This window comes from Simochromis diagramma, unplaced genomic scaffold, assembly GCF_900408965.1.
Source record: "Simochromis diagramma unplaced genomic scaffold, fSimDia1.1 OVJJ01000544.1, whole genome shotgun sequence".
In the NCBI taxonomy this organism is placed as follows: Eukaryota; Metazoa; Chordata; class Actinopteri; order Cichliformes; family Cichlidae; genus Simochromis; species Simochromis diagramma.
The window spans coordinates 367,761-392,715 of NW_024387370.1; the positions used below are offsets into that span (position 1 = coordinate 367,761).

Below are 24,955 nucleotides of genomic sequence, written 5' to 3' on the forward strand. Positions count from 1 at the left end.
CTCTTGCATCCTACTTCTCCACTTACGGACGTAATCACCGTGAGAAGTACTCTGGTCACCTGGAACCAGGCCAAACATGATGTCCACTGGTAGGCGGGGGTTTCTGCCATAGAGAAGATAATATGGGGCATATCCTGTTGCTTCACTGCGTGTGCAGTTATACGCATGCACCACTTTGCTCAAGGAGTTTTTCCAGTCTGCCTTGGCTTCCTCTGTCAGGCTCCTCAACATGGAAAGGAGTGTCCGATTAAATCTTTCCACCTGGCCGTTCCCCGCTGCATGGTAAGGTGTTGTGCGTGACCCCTGGATTCCACAGTACTTTTCCAGGGTGGCAAACAGCTGGTTCTCGAACTCCCTTCCCTGATCATGGTGTAACTGGGCAGGAAATCCAAATTTGAGCACAAAATCTCCAAAGATCTTTTCTGCCGCTGTTCTTGCTGACTTGTTGGTGCATGCATATGCCTGTGCAAACCGGGTGAAATGATCCATCACGACTAGGATAATAATAATAATAATAATAATGGATTGGATTTATATAGCGCTTTTCAAGGCACCCAAAGCGCTTTACAATGCCACTATTCATTCACTCTCACATTCACACACTGGTGGAGGCTACGGTTGTAGCCACAGCTGCCCTGGGGCAGACTGACAGAAGCGAGGCTGCCATATCGCGCCATCGGCCCCTCTGGCCAACACCAGTAGGCAAGTAGGGTAAAGTGTCTTGCCCAAGGACAGAACGAACAGGACAGAGAACCCGGGGATCGAACCGGCGACCTTCCAGTTACAGATACGCTTCCCAACCCCCTGAGCCACGGTCGCCCCATGTACTCATATCCTCCTTTACAACTCTCCAGATGCAGGAAGTCTATTGAGACCATCTCAAAAGGGTATGTGGTGACAATGTTGACCAGCGGTGCTCTGTCTGGTTTGCCGGGACGTTTCCGTTTCAAGCAACTGCACACCTTAGTCACATAATGTTCCACATGTCTTTGCATATGTGGCCAATAGAATCGATCACGGACCAAGGCGAGTGTCCGCTCCACTCCGAGATGTCCCATTTCCTCATGGAGCTCCTTGTACACCAGCTGATGGAATTTTGTGGGTAACACTAGCTGAGCTCGAGCAGCTGATTTCCTGTACAGGATGTCATCTTTGTCGAGGTACAGCTTACTCTTTTCCTGGCTTAGAACGGAAGTGTCTTCACCCCTGTCTCTTCCTCTCCAAGGAGGCCATTGTCCTGTCATAACACATTCTCGCACCCTGCCAATGACTGGATCATCCTCCTCTGCTTTCTTTAGTGTCTCTTTGGAGATCTGTGTCACTGGGGCCATTACTCGTTCAAGCTCTACATTAGCACATGCTGTGGTTATGGTAGCTGGACACATCCATGGCTCATCTTCATGGGCTTTCAACTGAAGCACCTCTGTCGCAGGGGTGATTACCTCTGGTTTCATTTCCTGCGACCATGTGCGCATGCACTCCTCCATGTCTAGCGGCATTCGTGATAAACCATCAGCATCACCATTAGCCCTTCCCGGCCGATACTTGATTGAGAAGTTAAAATCGGCTAGCTCAGCAACCCACCGGTGTGTTGTAGCATTTAGCTTCGCTGTAGTCAGGACGTAGGTCAACGGATTGTTATCTGTATACACTGTGAACGAAGGTGCGTAGTACAGATACTCCCGAAACCTCTCACAGATTGCCCACTTCATTGCTAGAAACTCTAGCTTTCCAGAGTGGAGGTGGTAGTTGGTTTCTGGAGCTGTTAGAGTTCTCGACCCATACCCAATGACAACCAGTTGGCCCTGCTGTCTCTGGTACAGGACTGCACCAAGCCCTTCTTGAGAGGCATCACAGTGCAGCACAAATGGCCTTTCGAAGTCAGGGTATGCCAGGAGTGGTGGACTCAGCAGGTGTTCTATCAGTTGGCATAGCACTGCCTGGTGTTGTTCCGTCCATGTGATTGGCTGGCTTGAGTGGAGTTGGTCTGATTTTTTCCGCTGTCCTTTGTGCTTTGTTACCGTTGATCTTCTGTCAGTAATCACTTCACTCTTTCCGGTCGATAGTAGCTGGTATAGTGGCTTGGCAGTGCGTGAGAAGTTTGGAATGTAGGGGCAGTAGTATGACAGGAAACCTAGCATTTTCCTTAGGTCTCCCACAGTCTCAGGTTTGCGGTTTTTTAGTGCTTGCACTGGTGCCAATTCAGCAGGGTCCATGCAGTAGCCATCTTTGGATACAATTTTTCCCAAGAATTTCACCTTGTCCTTGAACACTTCACACTTTTTGGGGGTTAGCTTCACCCCGTGCTCTTGGTAGCGGCGCAGGACCTCCCTCAGATCACGCAGGTGGTCCTCAAATGATCTGCTGTGGACCAAATTGTCATCCAGATATGGCTGAGATATTTCATCCCTCAAGCCTGCAAGGCACTCTTCCATACTGCGCTGGAACTCTGCTGGAGCCGAGGACAAACCAAAGGGAATCCTTACCCACTCATATAAGCCCCAAGGTGTGATGAAGGCTGTGAGGGGTCTGCTACTCTCCTCCAGGAAACCCTGGTGGTACGCCTTGCCCTGGTCCAACACTGAGAACCATGCACTCCCAGTCAGGCTGTTTAGCATGTCTTGAACACGAGGGATGGGGTGACGGTCAGGAATGGATTTCCGGTTTAACTCACGGTAATCCACGCAGAGACGCAGACTTCCATCCTTCTTGCGCACACAGACGATGGGTGATGAGTAGGGGGAACGGGATTTCTGAATCCATCCTCTATTCAACAGGTCCTCCAAATACTCCTTCACCTCCTTGTGGAGTGGCTTGGGGACTGAGATGTATGTGCGTCTTACTGGGGTTGTGTCATTCAATCTGATCTTTAACTGCAGGGAGGGGATGCATCCCACATCACTCTCATCTTTTGAAAATGCAGCACACTCTTCACGCAGGACTTTTCTCACCTGCTCCTGCTGATCTGGGGTCAGGTGATCAACTGACACGGGTGGGTCCCATAAATCTTGGCTGCAACTGCCCACCTCTTCATACCCCCCTTTGTGCTGTTCTGGGGCGCTGATGGTGCTCCCTGTGTTTTCACTAGCACACGTCAACTTGCCCATGTTTTCAGCACTTACTGGTCTTACGTCTACTGGGTAAATAGCCTTCACTTGCTGTAGTCGTCCCAACACTGCGTGAGGGAGGAGGGTGATGTCATGGCTGCTGCCATTCATGACTGGAATAACCACCCTGGACCGGGTTCCCCTCTGCAGTCCAATGACAGTTTCATTCAGGTTAACCCCCTCTGGTAGTTTTGAAATGTCCTCTGGTTCGAAAAGAACCTCCTGTTTCAGGGGAAGGGGACCTGTCCTCACACTGCACTTAACCTCCCTGCTTTGTCCCGCTGGAATCACTATCTTTTGCCTCCCAACTTTCACCACACCCTCCTCGTCGCTTTTGTAGCAGCGCTGCACGATGTTAATTAGCACTTCCGCTTTCTTACAATCAATCGAGAAGGCTTCCCTTACCACCGCAGGTGTAACGTCTGGATGCTGCTCCATTCCATCCTTCACAAAATGCTCAATCACATTATAGCCAATGATGGGTGGCTCTGCTACTCCTGGTTCTTTTGAGACAAGCACGGGGACAACTAGCTCTGGCTGTGGGTCTCTAGTTGACCCCAGTCTAAATTTTAGCTCAACCCAACCTGCGAAGGGTATGGGTGTTTGGTTCGCTGCTTTGCCCACCAGAGCCTCATCCTCACCTAGGAGTTCACTTGTGCTTCTCAGTTGGATATGTGGAAAGCAGGACTTCCTCCAGTTCTCATTAATGATAGTCACCTGTGAGCCTGTATCCCACAATGCTTGTGTTTTTACACCTTCAAAGAAACAATCCACCATACACTTCTTCCCGATCAGGGCTCTCAGCTTAGCCTGACAGCGTAGTGAGAGATGACTGGCATACGTGGCACCCACAGTCTCTTTAGCCTTGCCACTCTGCTTTAATTCTGCCTCCAGCTGTCTTATCCGATTCCAAAGCAGTTCATGCAACTTGTCATCTGCTTCAGCATGGATGGGAATTAATGATTTGGGAGGGGCGATGGTCTGGATTCCCACTTGAGTGCTCTCCGATCTTTCTGTTGCCCCCCTTCGCCCTCTACAGCCTCTGGAGAGGTGTCCTGGCTGGCCACACTTGAAGCAGTGTTCACATGCCAGGAGTGTTCACATGCCAGGAGCATGTAAGGCATGCTCCTGGCATGCCTTACATCCCCTCCTCCCACTGGTTCTTAGTGGGCGAGTGGGGCCTTGAGGGGTGGTGATGCTCCTCCTTAATTCAGCCATCTCCTCTCTCAGCAGCCTGACCGCTTCATGCAGCTCTGACTCTCAGGCAGCAGCTACAACAGGTGTTCTGCGGTTCTTGGGTTTCACCACTTCAGCTGATCGCTCTTGAGTCCCCAACCTAGTTTCGGCTACACCCAGACCCAATTGACTGGCTGGCCTTTCCGTCTGGAGTTCATTTACTTTCACAGATTTGCTGCCTGTAGTTTTCTTTTGCTTCAATTGTCTTTCTGATTCAACACTAGCTGCTTCATTCATCTTATCAATGAGGGTTTCATCTGTCACCCGAGGGTCATCCAGATAGGGCTTGAGCTGAAACTTGATAGGGTCACTCAGTAGCCCAGTACTAACCGACCTCAAGAATTTCTTCTGGATGAGCTCAGGGCTGTATTGTTCATCGGACCCCGTGTCTTCCGATGCAAGCAGCAGCCTCTCTTTTAACTCAATTGCTCTGAAGAGGAAGTTTTGGGGAGACTCACGGCTGTCTTGTGTGACGTTCACTAGTCTGTGATACAAATCTGTGGTGCTATCTTCTTTAAAATGCCCCTTTAATATGGCCTTCAATTGGGGGAGGGGGAGGTCACGTTTTATCTCAAGCATGTCTCTAAGACTCAAACCTGGGCTGACAGACTTCACCACAGCCTCTATAACCTCTGCTTCACTGTGTCCTTTGTTCAGACCTCTGTCAATCTGATGCATCAGGTTGGTGTATGAGAGTCTGTCCTTTTGGCCCTTCTCCCCAATTTGACCACAGATTTTGAATTCCCTCCTTATCGTCACTTCCGAAAGGCGGTTGGCTGCGACAGGAAACACATTTTGTGGGGTGGTTGGTTGATTTGGTGGTGTCCTCTCCACCCTTTCACTCAGCCTCCTAATTTCTTCCTGCAGTGCTTCGCTGTTTCTCTGGAGCTGTGCGTATCTCTCTGCTAAATCAACTTCTTCCCTTATTTCCTGAGCCCCCTGTGGCGAGCTCGTTGGATTTGATCCACTTTCTGTGCTTCTGGAGCTCCCTATCGCTGGGTCGACACTTTCTAACATTTTCTTTAGATAGCAGAGCGCAACATCCTGCTCTTCATCATTAATAACCTTGTCCATAGATTCTGTAATTAATTTTATTAACGCTCGTCTTGTTGTGACATTTCCACTAGGGATTTTAGCTTCAGCACATACCCCTTTGAGTTAATCGAGTTGTAGGTTCCAGAGTGTCTGGGACACAGTCTCTGCCAGCTCCTCGAGGTCCATCGTGGTTGCTGTAGCCATGCCCCTTCCTTATTTTCATCATGCTGGACACGGCGTTAATAATCCCAGCGGTGCCTCCAATATTTATTGCACACTTGGACAAATGACACTTCCAGGCGTGCATGAGTTCAGAATCGTTCTCTTTACTTGCTCATTTGCAACTGCAAATACAAAACACAAGCACTTCAGTTCAGCGTAGCTGCGCTCTGCAGGCTATCTGTGCAGTAGAACACACAGGACCCTTTTACACATAACTACTGAACACGTGTTAACAAAGTACTCATTTACTCAGTATTTTCCCACCAATGTTCATATTACAATATTCTGCACACTCATATGCTCCTCCAACTAGTATTGTTGCGCATGGAGACTACCCTCTCGATCCCCTCATTACATCATTTGCGATGTGACATCCCGTTTAACACCAGTTCGGGTACATCATGTAAATCACAAACTTCGACATTAGCGTTGTGTTCCATTAATGACAGTACCTTACTCTAATACATTTCTCATACATCAACATCATTCTGTTTATCAACACATAACTTGTGCTCACCTGCAAATACAAAACACAAGCATTCAGTTCAGCGTAGCTGCGCTCTGCAGGCTATCTGTGCAGTAGAACACACAGGACCCCAAGGCTGCCCGATTCAGTGCCTGCGTGAGCACCACCCGTGGGAATCATCATTGATCAGAGTATCCTAGCTATATTGCCAGTTATCACAGTATGTGTCAGAAATAGTAATACAGAACTGAACGCATAACATAACAATGATAAGAATGCATGAGATTATGGAGGGGGGGCAATATCTATTACAATACTTCCATCTGTGCCCACCCATTACATGAGTCCCACACCTGTTTGAAAATGTTTGAAGTATATTATGATCTCAGAGTATATGTGTATTTCCTGTGAATTCAAACTGTCGTCAATGAAACTGAACAATTAAAAATGAGATGATGTGAATATTATTTATTGATTTTGTTTCACAAAACAATGAAAAGCTGAACATATTCAACAGTTTATATAAAGAAGAAAAAGAAGGTCAGAAAAGTCCTATTAGCATTAAAGTACTGTGTCGAGCAGACAAATTCTTATTTATCATTTTCCTAGTAAAATATGAACTGACACAGCCTGACATAAAACACTAAACTACAAAATTCACACTGACTGTTCAGCTGCAAATATACATTGTGTTCGTGTAGATGTTATAACTGTACACATATTATAAGGATTACTGTGTACATGTGAATAAAAAGACGGCGCTCTGATGCAGCTGAGGCCAAACAAGGACGAGCTGTGAGATCAGACGAGGGCCACGTGGTTTCTAACAGGTCTTCAAAGCCCCCATCAGCCCCTGCAGCCCACAGATAAGATGCTGATTGTCTCCACAGCACAATGTTTGAAATGAAGAAGCAAAGAGATGGAGCGTTATCCTGTGGTGAGTCACAGGAAGTCCAAAAAGATCCATACAGCTGGTTGGAGATGAATTTCACTTCACCTGGAAAGTGGAGGAGAGCAGGAGGCTGGATGTAGAAGTGAAAAAAATGCTGCAATCGACTGTTGTTCCAGCAGAATCTCTGCTAGCTTGGTTTTTCCAAAGTCACCAGTGTTTGTGCATCATGTGACCCAGATTTTTGGATCTGCTGTCAGATTGAAATGAAGACGATGAAACCACAGCAGCTTCAGCTGAGCTGTCAATCAGCAGCAGCAGTCTTATCTGTGGGCCGCAGGGGCTGATGGGAGCTTTGAGGACCTGTTAGAAACCACGTGGCCCTCGTCTGATCTCACAGCTCGTCCTTGTTTGGCCTCAGCTGCATCAGAGCGCCACTTCTCCCCAGGTTCACCAGAGGAAACACCACTGCACAAAATGCTTTTCCTCCCAGCTGCTGCTCTGTGCTGTCTGTGTTCAGGTGAGTGTTTCCAGCCAATCAGGAGCCAACAAAGTCAACCTGTAACAAACACTGTCACACTAACCTTCATCTATCTGTCTGTGTCTCTACAGCACTGGTTACCATGGCAGCAGAACAGCTGATTCAGGAGGAATTAACATTGACCAGGAGAGTTGGACAAAGTGTCTCCTTCAGCTGTGGAGGGACTGAACAGTGTGATGGCACAGGGAGGGTGAACTGGCTGCGGAAGGAAGAAACATTTCGACTGATTCTTAATATTAACAAAAATACAAGTGAAGTCAAAACCGATTTCAATCATCCTCAGATTGACGATTTCTCAGTGGAGAATACAGTGATTGGCTGTGAGTTGAAGATAGATAAAGTTAAACTCGATCATTCAGCCACCTACTACTGCGCCTGTGTTAAGCTTGATACCCACAGTGAGAAATGATCCCTGCAGCCTGAACAAAAACCAACAGATGAACAGATGTCAAACAGTGTCTGTGACAGGAAGAGAGCAGTAAACCACAGCCCAGCTTCACATGTTTCACCTCCATCTCAGAGTCACAAACATACTGAGCTCAGGGACCATTTTTATTTACTGCTGTCAGAAATTCAATTCTATTTATTTCTGTTTAAACAGATTTTTCATCCTGTTTTAAGACAGAAACAAGAGGAACAGATGACATCAAACTTCCAAATGTAAACAAATGTATCCTCAGTCCCACAAAAACATTTATTCAAAGTGAAAGAAAAACAGATTGTGTCAAACTGAATCAAAGTCCATCCCTCATTCACAGTGTTAATGTTCTCTTCATGAAAACTCTTCCAGCAGCACTTGTTGTTTAACACCTTTCAGTACATTTAACCAGACACTTGGACTGATGTCAGGTCAGGATTTTGTCCTTCTAGCAGCGGCTCATTAGGACGCTGATTTTGTTGGACAGGTTTCCATCAGTTTCCTGTGGATGTTTATAGAGGATGAATCAGTCACGGTGCCTCATCTTTCTGTCACCTTCTTTTCTCTCTGATAGAAAAAAACAGATTTTGTATCTGAATATGTCAAATCTGGAATCACAGGACAGGATTTCTGTTTTCTGTTTGTGTTTCTGACCAATTACATGCAGCTTTGGTTGCATGCAGGTAAACAGTCTGTGAGGAGAGCATCTGCTGAAAATGCATCACATCATCAAATATAATCCAGACATGACTTTTTATTCAGTTGGTAGCCCCACTGAGATCCCTAATGTATATTTAGATACCTTGACCCAGCACAATAAGCCAACTGTCACAAACCTGGGAGTCAAAGTGGACTCAGATTAAGGGCGTCATAAAGTCAGGCTTCTTTCAGCTCAGGCAGCTGGCTAAAATAAAGCAATTCTTTCACAGCAGCTCTTTGAGACAGTTATCAACACCTTTGTTAGCATTAGCTGGATTACTGTAATGAACTTTATATAGGCGCCAGTGCTTCATACATTCCTCATCCACAGAGGCCGCGAAATGCTGCGACTCGTCTTTTAACTGGCTCTCCAAAGTTTGAGCACATTTCCACTATTTCAGCTTGACTTCACTGGCTGCCATTCATTTTAGAATTCATTTTAAAATGATTTAATTTGCTTTTAAAGCCTTCCATGTTCTGGTTTAGTTTGGGGATAGAAGCTCCTCTTGAGTCCCTCTGTCCTTGCGCAGATGCTGCAGAACCTGCCTGATTGCACAGGTTGGAACAGACTGTTGCAGGGACGGGACAGGTCCTTCAATATCTGGGCTTCTCTAGCCCAGCATCTCCTGGTGTAGATATTCTGAAAGGAGGGGAGAGCAGTCCTGCAGCAGCGGTCTGCCATACTTCTTCTTAACATCCATGACTCACTGCTGATGCTCCCCAGCATTAGCGAGTGATTTGGAGGACCTCTGGCACCGGTACCAGAGGAACTGCATCGCTGTGATCCACCCTGGAATCCTTCTAAATGGAAGCGCCGGGGACGTGGACATGTACGTGGCACACGCTCTGGGAAGCTGCCCTCAAACAGCCCTGCCTTCTTCCTGTTTACCCGACGTCATCACACCATGCACACCTGATGCAGTTTTACTGGTTGCCATGCTGACAGGATACGATGGGAGGTGGAGAAATTAAACAACTTGCAATTACTGCATATCCAACCTGCTACCATGGATGGACAGAGAGTTAAATTAGCTCTTTTAAATGCAAGATCTGTATCAAATAAAAGTGTTGACTCAAAGGACCATGCCAGTTTCTACAGTCAATATTCCCCAGTTAGGCGACATTGATCAGTGTCCTCATCTTCAACCTGTTAAACTTCACAACATTGATGCAGAGGTGGAGCTACTGATGGGCACTGATGCTTCCAACGTTTTAGAGCCATGGAAGGTGATAAACAGTGTGGAGGGTGGACCTTATGCTGTAAAAACAACAGTTGGCTGGGTCATAAATGGTCCCCTGCGCACTGGAAGTAACAGCGGAAATAACAACAACCGCACTGCTGTAACAGCCAATAGGATTTCTGTTGAGCGTCTTGAAGAAATGTTGATTAAACAGTACAATCATGATTTTAATGAAAGATCATCAGAGGAGCAGACTGAAATGTCCAGAGAGGATCTGTGTTTCATGGATATTATTAGTAGCTCAATAAAACTTATTGGAAATCATTATCACATGGATTTGCCTTTCAGGAGAGAAGGTCCCAGCTTGCCAAATAACCTCTGTTTCGCGGAGCAGCGTCTCCAGAGTCTCAGACGGAGATTTGAAAAGGATGCTCATTATAAGGATGAGTACACTGAATGTGTAAACAACATGCTTGAACAAGGATATGCTGAGCTTGTGCCTGCAGAGGAGTTGCACAAAGATGATGGAAAGGTGTGATACATCCCTCATCATGGAGTGTGTCATCCCACAAAGGGCAAGTTAAGAGTTGTATTTGACTGTGGAACAACTTATAAAGGAGCATCATTGAACAGCCAGCTTCTACAGGGACCTGATCTCACAAGCTCGCTGGTTGGAGATTTGATCAGATTTAGACAAGAGGTTGTTGCATTAATGGCGGACATTGATTCCATGTTTCACCAAGTTCACGTCTCAGAAAAACACGTCAACTTTCTTCGTTTCCTGTGGTGGCAACATGGCGACACTACAAGGTCTGCGCAGGAATACAGGATGAAGGTGCATTTGTTTGGAGCAGTATCTTCGCCAAGCTGAGCAAATTATGCTCTACAGAGAACTGCAGATGATAATGCACAACAGTTTCCAGCTGAAGTGGTTGATACAGTCAAAAGAAACTTTTATGTGGATGATTGTTTGAAATCTGTTGCTTCAGAAGAGGAGGCAGTGCACATGGTGAAGAGGCTGACAGATATCTGCGCTAAAGGAGGATTTAAGCTTTCAAAATGGATCAGCAACAGTCACACAGTGCTCATGTCCATCCCAGAGGAAAGAAGAGCAAAGGAAATTAAGGCTCTGGATTTGGACACAGATCAGCTTCCAGTTGAGAGAGCACTGGGTTTACAGTGGTGCATAGAAACAAACAAGTTCCGGTTCAGAACCTCCCTGCAGGACCGTCCAACAACCAGAAGGGGCATTTTGTCTGTGGTCAGCTCACTGTATGATCCTTTGGGAATCATGTCTCCCTTCAGTATGCCAGCTAAACTGTTGCTACAAGAGCTTTGCCGACAAAATTGGAAGTGGGATGAAGTTATTCCCCAATTTCTTTCCCAGCAGTGGTGTGATTGGCTGGAGGATCTCCAGCTGATTTCAAAGTTCAAAGTGGAACATTGCTTTAAACCAAGTTGCTTTGGAAGACCAGATAAGGCACAACTTCATCATTTTTCTGATGCAAGTCAAGATGGTTATGGAACAGTGTCATATTTAAAGTTGGAAAAGAATAACATCACGCATGTTGCTTTTCTCCTGGGAGAAGCTAGAGTTGCTCCTCTCAAGCAAACTGCAATTCCCAGGCTGGAATTGACGGCTGCAGTTCTTGCAGTTCGAGTGAATATGCTTCTGCAAAATGAGCTGCAGGTAAGGTTGGAAGAATCAGTTTTTTGGACTGATAGTACAACAGTACTGAAATACATCTTCAATGAAACCTGATTTAATACTTTTGTTGCAAACAGAATTGCTGTCATTCGAGAAGCAACAGATGTGAATCAGTGGAGATACGTTTCTTCCAAGGAGAATCCTGCAGATGATGCATCCAGAGGCATGAGTGCTGGGGATTTCCTCAAATGTAGAAGATGGATAAAGGGGCCAGAATTTCTCTGTAAGTCAGAAAAGGAATGGCCTAAACTGGATGTGGAGTACAGTGTAATTTCTGCAGATGACCCAGAGGTCAAAAAGGACCTGACAATGAATGTCATTGTGAAGGAATTACAAAATCCTACCAACTATCTTATACATTACTTCTCGTCTTGGGCAAAACTTAAAATCTCTGTAGCCTGGCTTTTAAAGCTGAAAGAGGCCTTGGTGCTGCTGGCGCAGGTTTGAATAAGATTGATCTGGAAAGTCAGAAAGAAGTGGAGATAAGAATGGAAAGATTTAGGACCACTTTGAAGAAAGGAAATATGACTCCAGAATATGTAGCAAAGACAGAACGAGCTATTATTCAATATGCACAACAACAGAAAGTTAAAACTGAAATGGCTTTAATCAGCAATGGCCTCAAAGGAGTCTCCAAGAGAAGTTGTCTTTACAAACTTGATCCAGTATTGGATGCAGGAATCCTCAGAGTGGGTGGCCGATTGAATAAAGCAGCCACGACTATGGAAGTAAAGCATCCTGCAATTTTGACAAAGGATATGCATGAGTCACTGATTTTACACCATATCCATCAAAGGTTGGGACATGCAGGCAGAGCGAAATACTGTCAAAACTGAGACAAAAATACTGGATACTAAATGCAAATTCTGCTGCCAGGAAAAGCATCTCTCGTTGTATCAGGTGTAGACGCAACAGAGGGAAGTTTGTTGAACAAAAGATGGCGGATCTGCCTGAAGAGAGAGTCCTGCCAGACACAGCTCCATTCACAAATGTTGGAGTGGACTATTTTGGACCTATAAGTGTTAAAAGAGGACGAAGTCTCCTTAAAAGGTATGGAGTCCTTTTTACTTGTTTGACCAGTCGTGCAGTACATCTGGAGATTGCATGTACCCTTGATACAGACTCTTGTATAAATGCTGTGAGGAGGTTCATCTGTAGACGAGGCCCAGTTTCGACCATCAGATCTGATAATGCTACAAATTTTGTTGGGGCGAATCGAGAGTTGAAAGAAAGTTTGACTGAGCTGGACCATGCTAAAATTCAAAAGGCTTTTGTTCAGGATGGCATGAAATGGAACTTTAACATCCCAGCAGCTTCTCACCAAGGCGGTGTGTGGGAGCGCCTCATTCGTTCAATAAAGAGTATTTTAGCCTCAGTTCTCAAAGAGCAAGTTTTGGATGATGAAGGACTCCAAACACTCTTCTGTGAGGTTGAAGCTATATTGAACGACAGACCCATTACTAGAGTTTCAGATGACTCAAATGATCTTGAAGCACTGACACCCAATCACTTGTTGCTGAAAAATAAACCAGTTTTACCACCAGGACTGTTTGATCCAAGTGATCTGCATGTCAGGGAAAGGTGGAAACAGGTACAGTTCATGGCAGAGTTGTTCTGGAAGAGATGGCTTTCTGTGTACCTACCTCTGATGCAAGAAAGACCAAAATGGATGAGGACTAAAAGATGTCTTATACCTGGAGATGTTGTTTTAATTGCAGACGCTACAGCTCCAAGAGGATCGTGGATGATGGCAAAAGTCTTGAGTGTAAACCAGGGTGCAAAAGGCTTGGTGCGTTCGGTGAGACTACAAACAAAGACCAGTGTTTTGGAAAGGCCAGTGACAAAACTTATTTTGCTACTGGAAGCCTCATCGTGAAGAAGATCATTAGCAAAGATTAAGGACCTGCTTTTTTTTTTTTTTTTTTTTTTTTTTTGTGTCCCGTTTGGATCTTTGGCCATCAGAATTGTTGTCTTAAGGCCAAGAAAGATGCCAAGCGGATTTATTTTACCAAGTGGATCATCATGGCCTTGCCATATTGGTCCATTTGATTGACCTTTATTATAATTATGCATTTATTTTATTTTCAGTTGCTACAAACGGGACAGACATGACTGGGGGATAGGACAGGGAGAGAGAATGAAAGAAAGAGAGGGAGAGAAAGAAAACCAAAGGGGAGAAGAGACGGTGAGAAGGGGGGGAAGAAAGAAAAAAAAACAAACAAACAAAAAAAAAAAACCACCTGGGTCACCTGTATGGAGAAAAAAAAAACAGAAGAGAAAGCAAACAACAAAGAGCAACATAATAAAAAACGGCACCATCACAATAAACTAGCTAGCAGTAGATATCAGTAGATACTAAATAATAAACGATATTGTGCAGCACGCAAGATAGACAGCGCACAATGTGCTTTGAGGCAGCAGCCAAGAAAGCTGTAGTCCGCGTCTGTGAACACCCGTGTGTACACCTGTGTGCATACCTGTGTGGATCAGCATGCTTGCATTCCAAAGGTTTCTCCATGTAACGATCTGCTAGGGAGTGTGGGGAGCCATAGCCCCGTCCTCCAGGGTATGAAGCAGGTATGGAGGAGATCAAAACTCCAGACATCCAGAGGCCCCCAGAACACAAGAGACCAAGGAAGACCAACAGAGGGGCAGCCGCGCCACTGTCCCAGTAAGAGCTGAGGAGAGTCCCAGATGAGGGCTCACTCAGCAGCCGCGGAGCAGAAGCCAGGGGGAGTTGCAGTGACGCGCCCGTGAGCTCCGCCGGCAGCCAGCTGTGCCTGAGTGACCGAGCCCCAGGCCGAGAGGCCGGGGGCACCCCACCTCCGAAGTGGCCCGAGCGAGCCCCAGGCTCCAGGCCCCGATAAGCGGCCGCCAAGGAGTGAGCCGGTGTGTACCCGGACGCCCACCCCCAGACACAAAGAACCACCAACGCACCGACACCTGAGGGAGTCCGCCACCGGCAGGGGAAGTGGTGGTGGGTGGAGATAGGCCTCCAAACCTTGGAGGGCCTGAGATGTCCCCAGAGAGGTGGTGTCTGATACCCAACCTGACATATAGACACAGACATACAGGCACACACAGATACAAACATCCATTCCCACCCTCATGCTCTCATATGCACTTACTCCACACTCAACCAACGTGGAGACAGACATAAAGAGACGCTGTACACACGATCACACTCCCCAAGCGTACTCTACGAACCGGGTCTAGGTACCCTTGCCCCTGGAGGGGGGAACTGCACCCAGACCCAGGTGGTGTTACCCTTTTCCCTGCGGTGGGGAGAGGCAGACCGCCCCGACTCCGCAGCAGCAGGGAGGCCCCACACTCCAGACCGCAGTCGGACGGCCAACTCCTCCTAGCCCCCCCGCTCCAGCAGGCCGCAGAGAATGGGGGTGAGAGAAGACTCCAAACCTCCCTCCACCCGCTCATTGTAGTGTTGATGCATGTGTGTTCTAGGGCAACGACGCCAGGGGTGAGGTGTACACCCTGATGGTAATTTGGAGTCCGTGTATCGTGCCCACCCCCAAGATCCTATATGTATGTGTAATGAGAGTGTGAGTAATGTGAATGTCTAAGTTGTGGGATAAAATTGAGGCAGGGGCAGCCAGAAGGGGACAGAGGGGGGGGGGGGGGGGGGGGGGGGGGGCGGGTAGCCTCCTCTGCACCCTGGTGACATACCCCTACTCCAAGGCCCTGCATGTGTGGGTGGTTGTGGTGGAGCGGGGAGAGGGAGGCAGCTGGAGATGGGGAGGGAAGGAAGGGAGGGGCAGGTGACCCCTCCCTGGGGCCAGCTCCCCCGCTGACCCCAGTAGGCACTCCCATACTCCGCGACCCGCCAGGGAAGGGGGCCCAGGCCCATCCAGACCGGGGCCCAGCGCAGCAGCGCCTCCCGGCCCCACAGAGCCCGGGACAGTCCACCTAACCCCACCACAGAGAAAACTGCACCCACCCCACCATCCACTCATCTTCCAGACTACATGAGACAATAGACGCCCAGGCTGAGATCTTCCTCCACCTCTCCTGTATCTCCCGCTCCTGCAGAGAGAGTTCCTGAGGAGAGGAAAGCTCCTGCAAGGTGTGACAATCTCCCCCACCAGTTGAAGAGCCCCCCAGGTGGCTCGACGCACCGGCGGCACCCTGCGCCAGGGATGGGCCCCCATGCACCCACCCGCCCACAACCCCGGCAACACACAAACCAGGACCCAAGGCCCCGAGGCCCGGCCAGGGCCCCAGCCCAGAGACGGAGCGCCCCCAGAACCTCACGCCCATCCCGGACCCACCCAGGGGCAGACAGGCTACCAGGTCAGTAACCCACGTCCGTCAGCACAGACCCTCCCCTAGCCCCGCTACACGCAGCCACGAGGAAACAGTCACCTGAGAGCCAAAAGAGCCCCCAACCGGACATGACCGCTACCCCGGGTTGAGCCCCCCAAGGAAGATGCCTCCGGGGAACCCCCCGACGCCCTAAGCCTGTCCCTACCCCCACACCAATCACAACAGTGAAGGCGGGACCAAAGTATGACCCCCCACCCCCACTAGGTGATGGAGCTGATCAAAGGAGCCCAGAGCAATTGATCTGATGTGGTGGCAGAGGCTGTATCAAGACGAATATAATCTAATAGATAATTTCTATATTGGTTAGAATTAAGATTATTTTTATTTTTCCAGTTCATGAGGACTGTTTTCTTGGCTATGCATAGGGCAGTGGAAACCATATGGGCTATATTCTTTTCTGAAGTGACATTATCTAAGCTGCCCAACAAACACACTAAGGGGGAAGTTGGAATGTTACATTTCAGACACTTTGATAAGTCTTCACATATCTCGCGCCAAAACTTTTGCACTGGTGGACAGAACCAAAGAGCGTGGATGTAATTGTCTGGTGTATTGCCTTGACAGTGTGAGCAGTTGTTGGAAGATGTAAAGCCCATCTTGAACATCCGATGACCTGTATAGTACACTCTATGTAATATTTTGTATTGTATTAATTGCAGACTGGGATTTTTAATCAATTTAAAGGTTTTTAAGCATACCTGAGACCAGAAGTTTTGGTCTAAGCTGACTGATAAATCTGCTTCCCACTTTGCAATAGGAAGGGATATTGATTCATCTAATTTAGAAAGTGTTCTGTGTATTTTAGATAATAATTTGGGGGATTTAAGAGTAAGGAAATGTGCCGCACTTGGTGGTGTTTGTAATTCAACTTGACTGAGGTTAAATTTCTTTTTTACTATGGATTTAATTTGTTGATATTCTAAAAATCATTTTAGCCTCAGTTCTCAAAGAGCAAGTTTTGGATGATGAAGGACTCCAAACAGTCTTCTGTGAGGTTGAAGCTATATTGAATGACAGACCCATTACTAGAGTTTCAGATGACTCAAATGATCTTGAAGCACTGACACCCAATCACTTGTTGTTGCTGAAAAACAAACCAGTTTTACCACCAGGACTGTTTGATCCAAGTGATCTGCATGTCAGGGAAAGGTGGAAACAGGTACAGTTCATGGCAGAGTTGTTCTGGAAGAGATGGCTTTCTGAGTACCTACCTCTGATGCAAGAAAGACAAAAATGGATGAGGACTAAAAGATGTCTTATACCTGGAGATGTTGTTTTAATTGCAGACGCTACAGCTCCAAGAGGATCGTGGATGATGGCAAAAGTCTTGAGTGTAAACCAGGGTGCAAAAGGCTTGGTGCGTTCTGTGAGACTACAAACAAAGACCAGTGTTTTGGAAAGGCCAGTGACAAAACTTATTTTGCTACTGGAAGCCTCATCGTGAAGAAGATCATTAGCAAAGATTAAGGACCTGCTTAAGGGAATAGCTCCTCCTCTTGGGACTTTAAAGTAATTGTGATTGTATGCATAATTAGGAGTGTTGGAGCTATTTGTTCTTTTTTTTTTTAAATGAGTTAAAGTTTGTTGTTAGTTTACTTGTATTTTGGGATTTATTTACAAGTTTATTTGTCGGTTAATATTTTGTTTCAATGTTTGTTTGATGTTACTTTGTTAAATTAGTCAGTAAGAGCCGTAGGGCCATTTTGTTTCTATAAATAAAGAGACTGGTATAGGACCAGCATGCACTGGGGTGGGCCTATGGTTTTTTACCAGAGCAGGAGAAGCAGCAGGAAGTAACAAAAAAATGGATCTTGTTATTGCCAAACTGGATAAATAAACCATAAAAACGCAACTTTCAAGTTTGGACAGTGGACTTCTTTTGCCTGCGTACGAAATATTATCTCAGTGCAGCAGTGGCTTGTGATCGTCAACTTTTCTCAGATCGTCAACTTTTCTTTAATATCAGGCGTGTTTCCAGAACCACTAAAAACTGCTGTAATAAAACCTATACTGAAAAAGGACAATCTTGACAAGACACAAATGAACAACTACAGGCCAATCTCAAATCTCCCATTTTTAAGTAAGATCATTGAAAAAGCAGTTTCTCAACAGCTCAGTTACTTCTTAAAACAGAATAACTGCTACGATGCCTTCCAGTCAGGTTTTAGACAGAACCACAGCACTGAAACCGCTCTGACCAAAGTGTTCAATGACATATGTCTGAATACAGACAGTGGAAAAATGTCAGTCTTAGTTTTACTGGATCTCAGTGCAGCATTTGATACAGTCGACCACAACATATTACTCAAACGACTGGAGAACTGGGCAGGTCTTTCAGGAACTGTACTAAACTGGTTCAAAACATACTTAGAAAACAGGAAATACTTTGTATCAATAGGTAACTTCACATCTGAGCAGACAAGTATCACATGTGGAGTTCCCCAAGGTTCCATCTTGGGACCCCTTCTGTTTAACATTTACATGCTCCCACTGGCACAGATTATAAAGAACAACAAAATAAACTACCACAGCTATGCAGATGACACACAAATATATATCACAATGTCACCAGGAGACCGAGGCCCTGTACAGGCTCTTGGTAAATGCATTGAGGAAATCAATGACTGGTTGTGCCACAATTTTCTCCAACTAAACAAAAACAAAACTGAGGTAATAGTCTTTGGCGCCAAAGAAAAACGATTACAGGTCACCAGAGAACTTCAATCTATACATCTAAAAACCACAAACCAGGCGAGAAATTTGGGTGTAGTGATGGATGCAGACCTAAACTTAGAAAAACACATTAAGACAATAACAAAGTCAGCTTACTATCACCTCAAGAATATTTCAAGGATAAAAGATCTGATGTCTCAACAGGACCTGGAAAAACTAGTCCATGCATTCATTTTTAGTAGGCTTGATTACTGTAACAGCATCTTCACAGGTCTACCTAAAAAATCAGTCAGACAACTACAGCTCATTCAGCACTCTGCTGCTCGAGTCCTCACTAAGACCAAAAAAGTGGACCACATCAGTCCAGCTCTGAGGTCTTTACACTGGCTGCCTGTCCGTCAGAGGGTAGACTTTAAAGTTCTGATGCTGGCCTATAAAGCTCTGAATGGTTTAGGACCAAAATACATCAGTGACCTCCTGACCCAGTATGAACCTTCCAGATCCCTCAGGTCATCTGGATCCGGTCTTTTATCAGTTCCCAGAGTCAGAACCAGACACGGAGAAGCTGCATTCAGCTTTTATGCTCCTTATATCTGGAACAAACTCCCAGAAAGCCTCAGATCAGCTGAAACACTCAGTTTATTTAAATCCAGGTTGAAGACTCACCTGTTCTCAGCTGCATTTGAATAAAGCACCAAATCCACACTTTAAGCTTAAATTTCAAAACTTACATTTAACTACTGATTTTATCTACTGTTCTGATTTTATCTGTTTTGATTTTATATACTGTTTTGTTTGTTTGTTAATTAGTTTGTTTGTTTGCTTGTTTTAATCAATTTTAAATCATGCTTTTTATTTGTTTTTGTTTCTAATGTCTCTGTAAAGCACTTTGAATCACCTTGTTGTTGAATTATGCTATACAAATAAACTTGCCTTGCCTTGTGGGCTTTTAATTGTGGGATGTTTGGTTTGTCAAACAAAAGGAATTGCCACTACAAAAAGATCTGGACTTTTTTGGTACTTATAAGCTGAACGTCATGTTCCTAACTGAGACATGGCTGCGCGGTGGTGAAGTGGCACTCTTGCTGCAACTTTGCCCCCAGATGCCAGTTTCTTCAGCTCTTCTAAAATACACCAGGTGTGGTTTGAAGGACGCAACAAAACCACATCAGAAAGACATCAGAGACTCATCACATCACTCACTGGATTCACTGGATTATTTTTCTCTCAACATTATTTGGAACAAAGAAAACAAACGTGACTGGTTTGTGTCATTGTGGTGCTGCATGGCCCACTTTCTCCTGAGATTCAGTTCACAGACAGATGTTCTGATAGTTTTCTTTACAATTTGCTGCTAGAATTCAAAATTGATTGTGTGATTAATGATGGTGAGCCAGATGGGCCAAACCATGATCCCATCAGCAGCATGTTTCATTGTAGTGGTGCATCATTGATGGGATAAATGGACTGGTGCTTATATAGTGATTTTCTATTTTCATGTGGACTAAAGTAGTGGACTGACCAACAGACTGACATTAAGATCAGAGCCGTGCTGCTAGTGTGGCTAAAAGAAAAGAGAAGAAGAGACAGTCATGTTGATATGAACATTAGAGAAACACATCATGGAGCTGAAATATGATCCTGCTTCCTCATTTGGACTCATTCACCTCAGCTGACACGTTCAACAGCAGACAGGTTTTTGTAGCAGTCTGTCTCACTGTGAGAGTGGCAAAGAGATACTACTTCATCTTTGGCTCTGGAACTAAACTGTCTGTAACAGGTAAGAACAAACATTTCTTTTCCTTCAGTTGTTTTATTGTAGAAGCTGAAAATGTGTTTAAAGTCAGTTTCTGCTGCTTCAGGCTTTACATGTTAGTTTTTCATCATTAGTAGAGAACAGAGGTGGGACCAAGTCATTGTTTTGCAAGTCTCAAGTAAGTCTCAAGTCTTTATCCTCAAGTCTCAAGTCAAGTCTGAAGTAATGTCAGGCAAGTCAGAGTCGAGTCTCAAGTCACTGGTGTAAAAGTCCAAGTAAAGTCACAAGTCTGAAATTTTGAATTTCAAGTCCTTTCGAGTCTTTAAAAAACCCCGAAAAAAAGCATGTTGCAGTTATATGCTAAATGTAAATATTAGACCATGTAAATTTTAAATCTGTGTTTTTCTCAACACATGACAAAATAGTGAACTTAGAAAATATACACAAATTGTGAAATTGCACCTCTTTAAAATGCAGCTCAATTAAACCTAGCTCCAAGAATAATTTTCACCGACAGTTCTAAGATAAGCTGCATGTTATTCTTGGATGCGGTTGTAGGACCGGCTTTAAAATCGCATGACAAAAATATCATACATAAATAAATGATATTTTTTTAAAAATATCATTTAAAAAAAAAAACTGCATCACCAACGTAGCCTGGAAAACATTTGCTAGTTAGATGAAGTCAGCTATCTCATCGTAGCATATTTATATGCATATTTATAATCATACGCTTCTTGGAGTGAGTGCATACACTCATGAAGTTTAGTAACTTCAGGTCACTGCAACAAGCCCAGGTACAGTTTACCGACGGATGGGTACAGGACCTTGAAATGCACCGTGTAGAAAGTAAAGACCATCGTACGTATCATAAGTTTACCAGTCTCACAAATCGTCGTCATAAATACACATTCGTTAACCGTTTATTAATAGGACCTTTGAGCTCAATGGTAATTAATTAGCAGTGGAAATAATTTCTGGTAGCATCACAGAAATGTAGCAGTGACAATAATATTGTATGCTGTAATCGCACTGGGCAATTAGTGATACAAAACAACTGTTTTATCCTGTGAATAAAAGTATATGTTTTTGTCAATGTACCATAATAACAGAAGCGAAACGCAATATTGTGTCAGGACAATTTACTATTTATGCACAATAAACAAAGGAGCATAGCGCGACAATTTCTGTTCAGCGCCAGACTTGCTTGTAACCTATATCACCAATTATGTTAAGAAAAATGACGCATTAACTACAACAGCAGACTGACCTGTGTGGAAATGCTTGGAGCAGACTAACCTGTGAGCTGGAGTGTTCTGGGACGTTATAATTGGTCTTTGAATGGCTGCAATCCAGGCCACCCGTCGCCTCTTTGTTACTTCGGAAACATGGCTCGAACAATTTCTCTTCAACGACGTAATCCGATAACAACCGATCTCTTTACCCGTCGGCTTCCCGTGGCTGTCATGCGACCGGCTATTGCAGTTAATAATACAACAGCTTCTTGACATTTTTGTGTTTCTTTTTATCGCTGTATAACTGATTTTAATTGAAAGCCTGCGTGCGCTAGTACCGCTTGCCACGAGTTCCCAGAATCCTTTGCGGTTCTACCCGTGAATGACGTCACATTTTCAATCTCTATATAATATGCATGTTAAATTTTATATTAGGGGTAAAATATCAAGTCTTTTCAAGTAAACCGGTTCAAGTCCAATTCAAGTCCCAAGTCATTGGTGTAAAAGTCCAAGTCAAGTCACAAGTCTTAGAACATTTTTTCAAGTCAAGTCTAAAGTCATAAAATTAATGACTCGAGTCTGACTCGAGTCCAAGTCATGTGACTCGAGTCCACACCTCTGGTAGAGAATTCATCTGCAGCCATTGTTACATAAGAAAAGCTCAATAATCTCTGAAAACATGTTGAAATCTCACTGAACAACTAAAGTTATTCTTTATTTCTGCAAATATTAGTGATGTTACAAATATTTAGGATTTGATCCTCTCAGTGATTCTGCTGGTTTTTAACACAAGATCATATTTGATGTTAAAAATAATACAGTAGCAGATTTGTAAATATAGATATTCTGAAGAGAAAATGTAAACGTGTTTTTAATATTCAAAGAGATTCTATTGGTGATTTTTTTTTAAATATATTAATATATAAATTGACATGGATACTGATTAGGGACACAAAGTGTTTAAACAGTGAAGAAAAAATATAAATAATAAATAATATAAATCAAACAACAAAATATGAAATTGTTAAAGTCATGTTTGTGTTTCTTGCTTGTTTGATTTTTCAGTCTAAATTAGAAATGAAGAAAAAATTCAGCAATGATCATATTTCAGTAAATATTTCTTCAGAAAAATAATTTTCATGATGTTTCAGATTCTTTAGATTTTATATTATAAATAATGATGAATTAATTTATACTGTTGAAAAAAGATATTTAATTCTCATTCACATTGCAGCTTAATTACATTTAATTTGTGCATCAATTCAAACATACACCGTATATAATCAAAACAAAATAAAAACAATAATCAAACTAAATAATAGATGTAGTGCCCTTCAAATTATTCCAGTAACATTTTTAAGGATTGTGAAGTCTGTGAAAGAAGTATAGTATTGATTAAAACATGAATAAAACACCTGTTTAAAAACTGATACAAAAGTGGAAATTTCATTACTGGAATTAAATCATGTTGAATTATTAATATCTCTGGTAAAACTTGTGTTTAAGATGGAAAATATAATTTAAATAGTTTGAAGACAAATCTATATATGCGTACATTTGTGATAAATAATATATTAAAATATCAGCAAACAAATATTTTATTTCATGATGTAAAACCATGCTGAGTGTTCCTCATGTGAGCCATGATGACATGAGGTGATGACTGTGTTTGATATGAAGCTGAATCCAGTGTATGTAGTGAACTTTGTGCTGTATTGATGAGTAGTTTAGTGATCAGAGTCCATGTAGTTTCCAGGATCAGACTGAATGCAGTGCAGTGCTGGAAGCTGCTGCTGACTGTGTGAATGTGTGTCTGTGCTGCTTGTTGCTGCTGTCAAACTTCAGATGAGCAGGTAGTGAAGCCCGTGGTGAGCGTGTACCCAGCAGCATCCAGAGCCCACCTGGAGGGGAACAGCTCCCTGCTGTGTGTGGCCTCAGCCATGTTTCCTCCTCTGGTCCAGTTCTCCTGGAAAAGACAGAAGAAGAACGGCGGAGAAGCGGAGGAGCTGCCCTCTGCTGAGGGAGAGCAGCTGGAGCTCAGAGAGGCGGGACGCACCATTGCCATCAGGATGGTTGATGGGAGCCATTCTGACACATATAAATACAGCTGCTGGGTGAAGCACGAGGGGGGCACAGTGGAGGCCCAAACACAACAAGGTAATGAAGGCTTGGTGACTGTGTTCAGCAGTGATTCAGCTTCATGTGGAGATGCTGTCAAAGAGAGCAGAGCAGCAGAGGACTGACATTTCTCACTGCAGCTCCAAACATTTGACTCCTTTTCTGTTTCAGAGCTTCCAGCTCCAGCAGCCTCCTGTCCTCCAGAGAGAGAGCCAGCAGACCTGCCAGCTCTGCAGCCAGCTGACTGTAAGATCACCTGCTGCCTCTCTGCATGGACAGCTCCAATGTCCAATGAGGGAGCTGGAACAAGTTTAGGCTCTTAAAGTTGCACTAATTGATCAAATCTTCATCCAACAAGCTCTGATAAAGCCACTGTACACTAGCTGCTCAGCACCAAACAGCAGACAGACCATAATATGTCAGAGATCAGTTTGTTAGCTGCTTGTGGAGTTCTTCTGCCCCCAAGTGGACACAAACACTACATCAATTCATCCACTTGAAGAAGAAGCTGTGACTGTTTCTATTTGGACTTTTTCTCCTTGATCTGAGAGGAATAACCCGACTGTCTGTCTGTCTCTTTGTGTCTGTCTGTCCTTCAGTGTCCTTCCAGTCTCAGTGCAGGGTGAAGCTGCTCTGCCTGCTGTACACAGTGCTGATAGTGAAGAGTCTGGTGTACTGCTGTGGACTCTCTCTGCTGATGATGCTCACAAACAAGGGAGCGTCCACCAACTGCACACATGCTGACTGACTGTTTCCTGCTCGCCTTTTCTCACCATCACATCTCATCAATTCATCTCATTCATCACTTTGATCACAAATGTTAGTTATGATGTGTTGTGCTTATTTTGCCTTTTTCTTCAACAGTTAGAAGATCATCTGAAATAAATACATCTTTACATGTATTGTTGCTCTGAGTTAGAATTCTTTTTGTACTTATTGTGACTTTTATTGTAGTAACAAAAACCATCAGGAATATTTTTATCACAAGTTTTTGTTTGATTTTCAAATGTCAAACAGTGTAGTTGTGTTTGTGTGAATAATAAAGATTTGAAGATGAAGAGTTTGATTCTACTTTCATTGTGTGATCAACAACAACCCGTGTGAGTGAAGCACAAACTGACTGTATCCAAACTTGCTCTCCTGCAGCAGACGGGCTGTGTGGGTTTCTGCTCTGCAGCCTCCACACCGTTAGCTGTGGCTTTTCACTTTAATAACACAATGACAGTTACAAGCATGAACTCTGCTTCAAGAATGATTCCAGGAAGGATCTGTGTTCTTCACCTGTGAGAGAAACAGCTCAAATCCTCAACTCACAGCTGACAAATGAACT

The 24,955-nt window shown here is 44.4% G+C and overlaps 1 protein-coding gene and 1 long non-coding RNA gene across 3 annotated transcripts in view; both read left to right on the forward strand.

Annotated features, from left to right (window-relative positions):
* Positions 1 to 24,683, forward strand: part of LOC120718845 — a 34,560-nt gene extending 9,877 nt beyond the window's left edge. The window contains exons 1-4 of one of the 2 annotated variants that reach the window (XM_040007578.1): positions 19,990 to 20,296; positions 23,353 to 23,664; positions 23,797 to 23,871; positions 24,225 to 24,683. In XM_040007578.1, coding sequence (XP_039863512.1) covers positions 20,152 to 20,296; positions 23,353 to 23,664; positions 23,797 to 23,871; positions 24,225 to 24,373 — 681 coding nt within the window. In that variant the 5' untranslated portion in view covers positions 19,990 to 20,151 and the 3' untranslated portion in view covers positions 24,374 to 24,683. Of the gene's footprint in view, positions 1 to 19,989; positions 20,297 to 23,352; positions 23,665 to 23,796; positions 23,872 to 24,224 lie in introns of those variants that run through there. The other variant, XM_040007579.1, reaches the window with a different exon arrangement.
* On the forward strand, positions 7,178 to 7,967 carry LOC120718855. Its single transcript, XR_005692577.1, has 2 exons — positions 7,178 to 7,475; positions 7,568 to 7,967. It is a non-coding gene; the product is annotated as an uncharacterized LOC120718855 (long non-coding RNA).
* Positions 24,684 to 24,955: the final 272 nt, after the last annotated feature.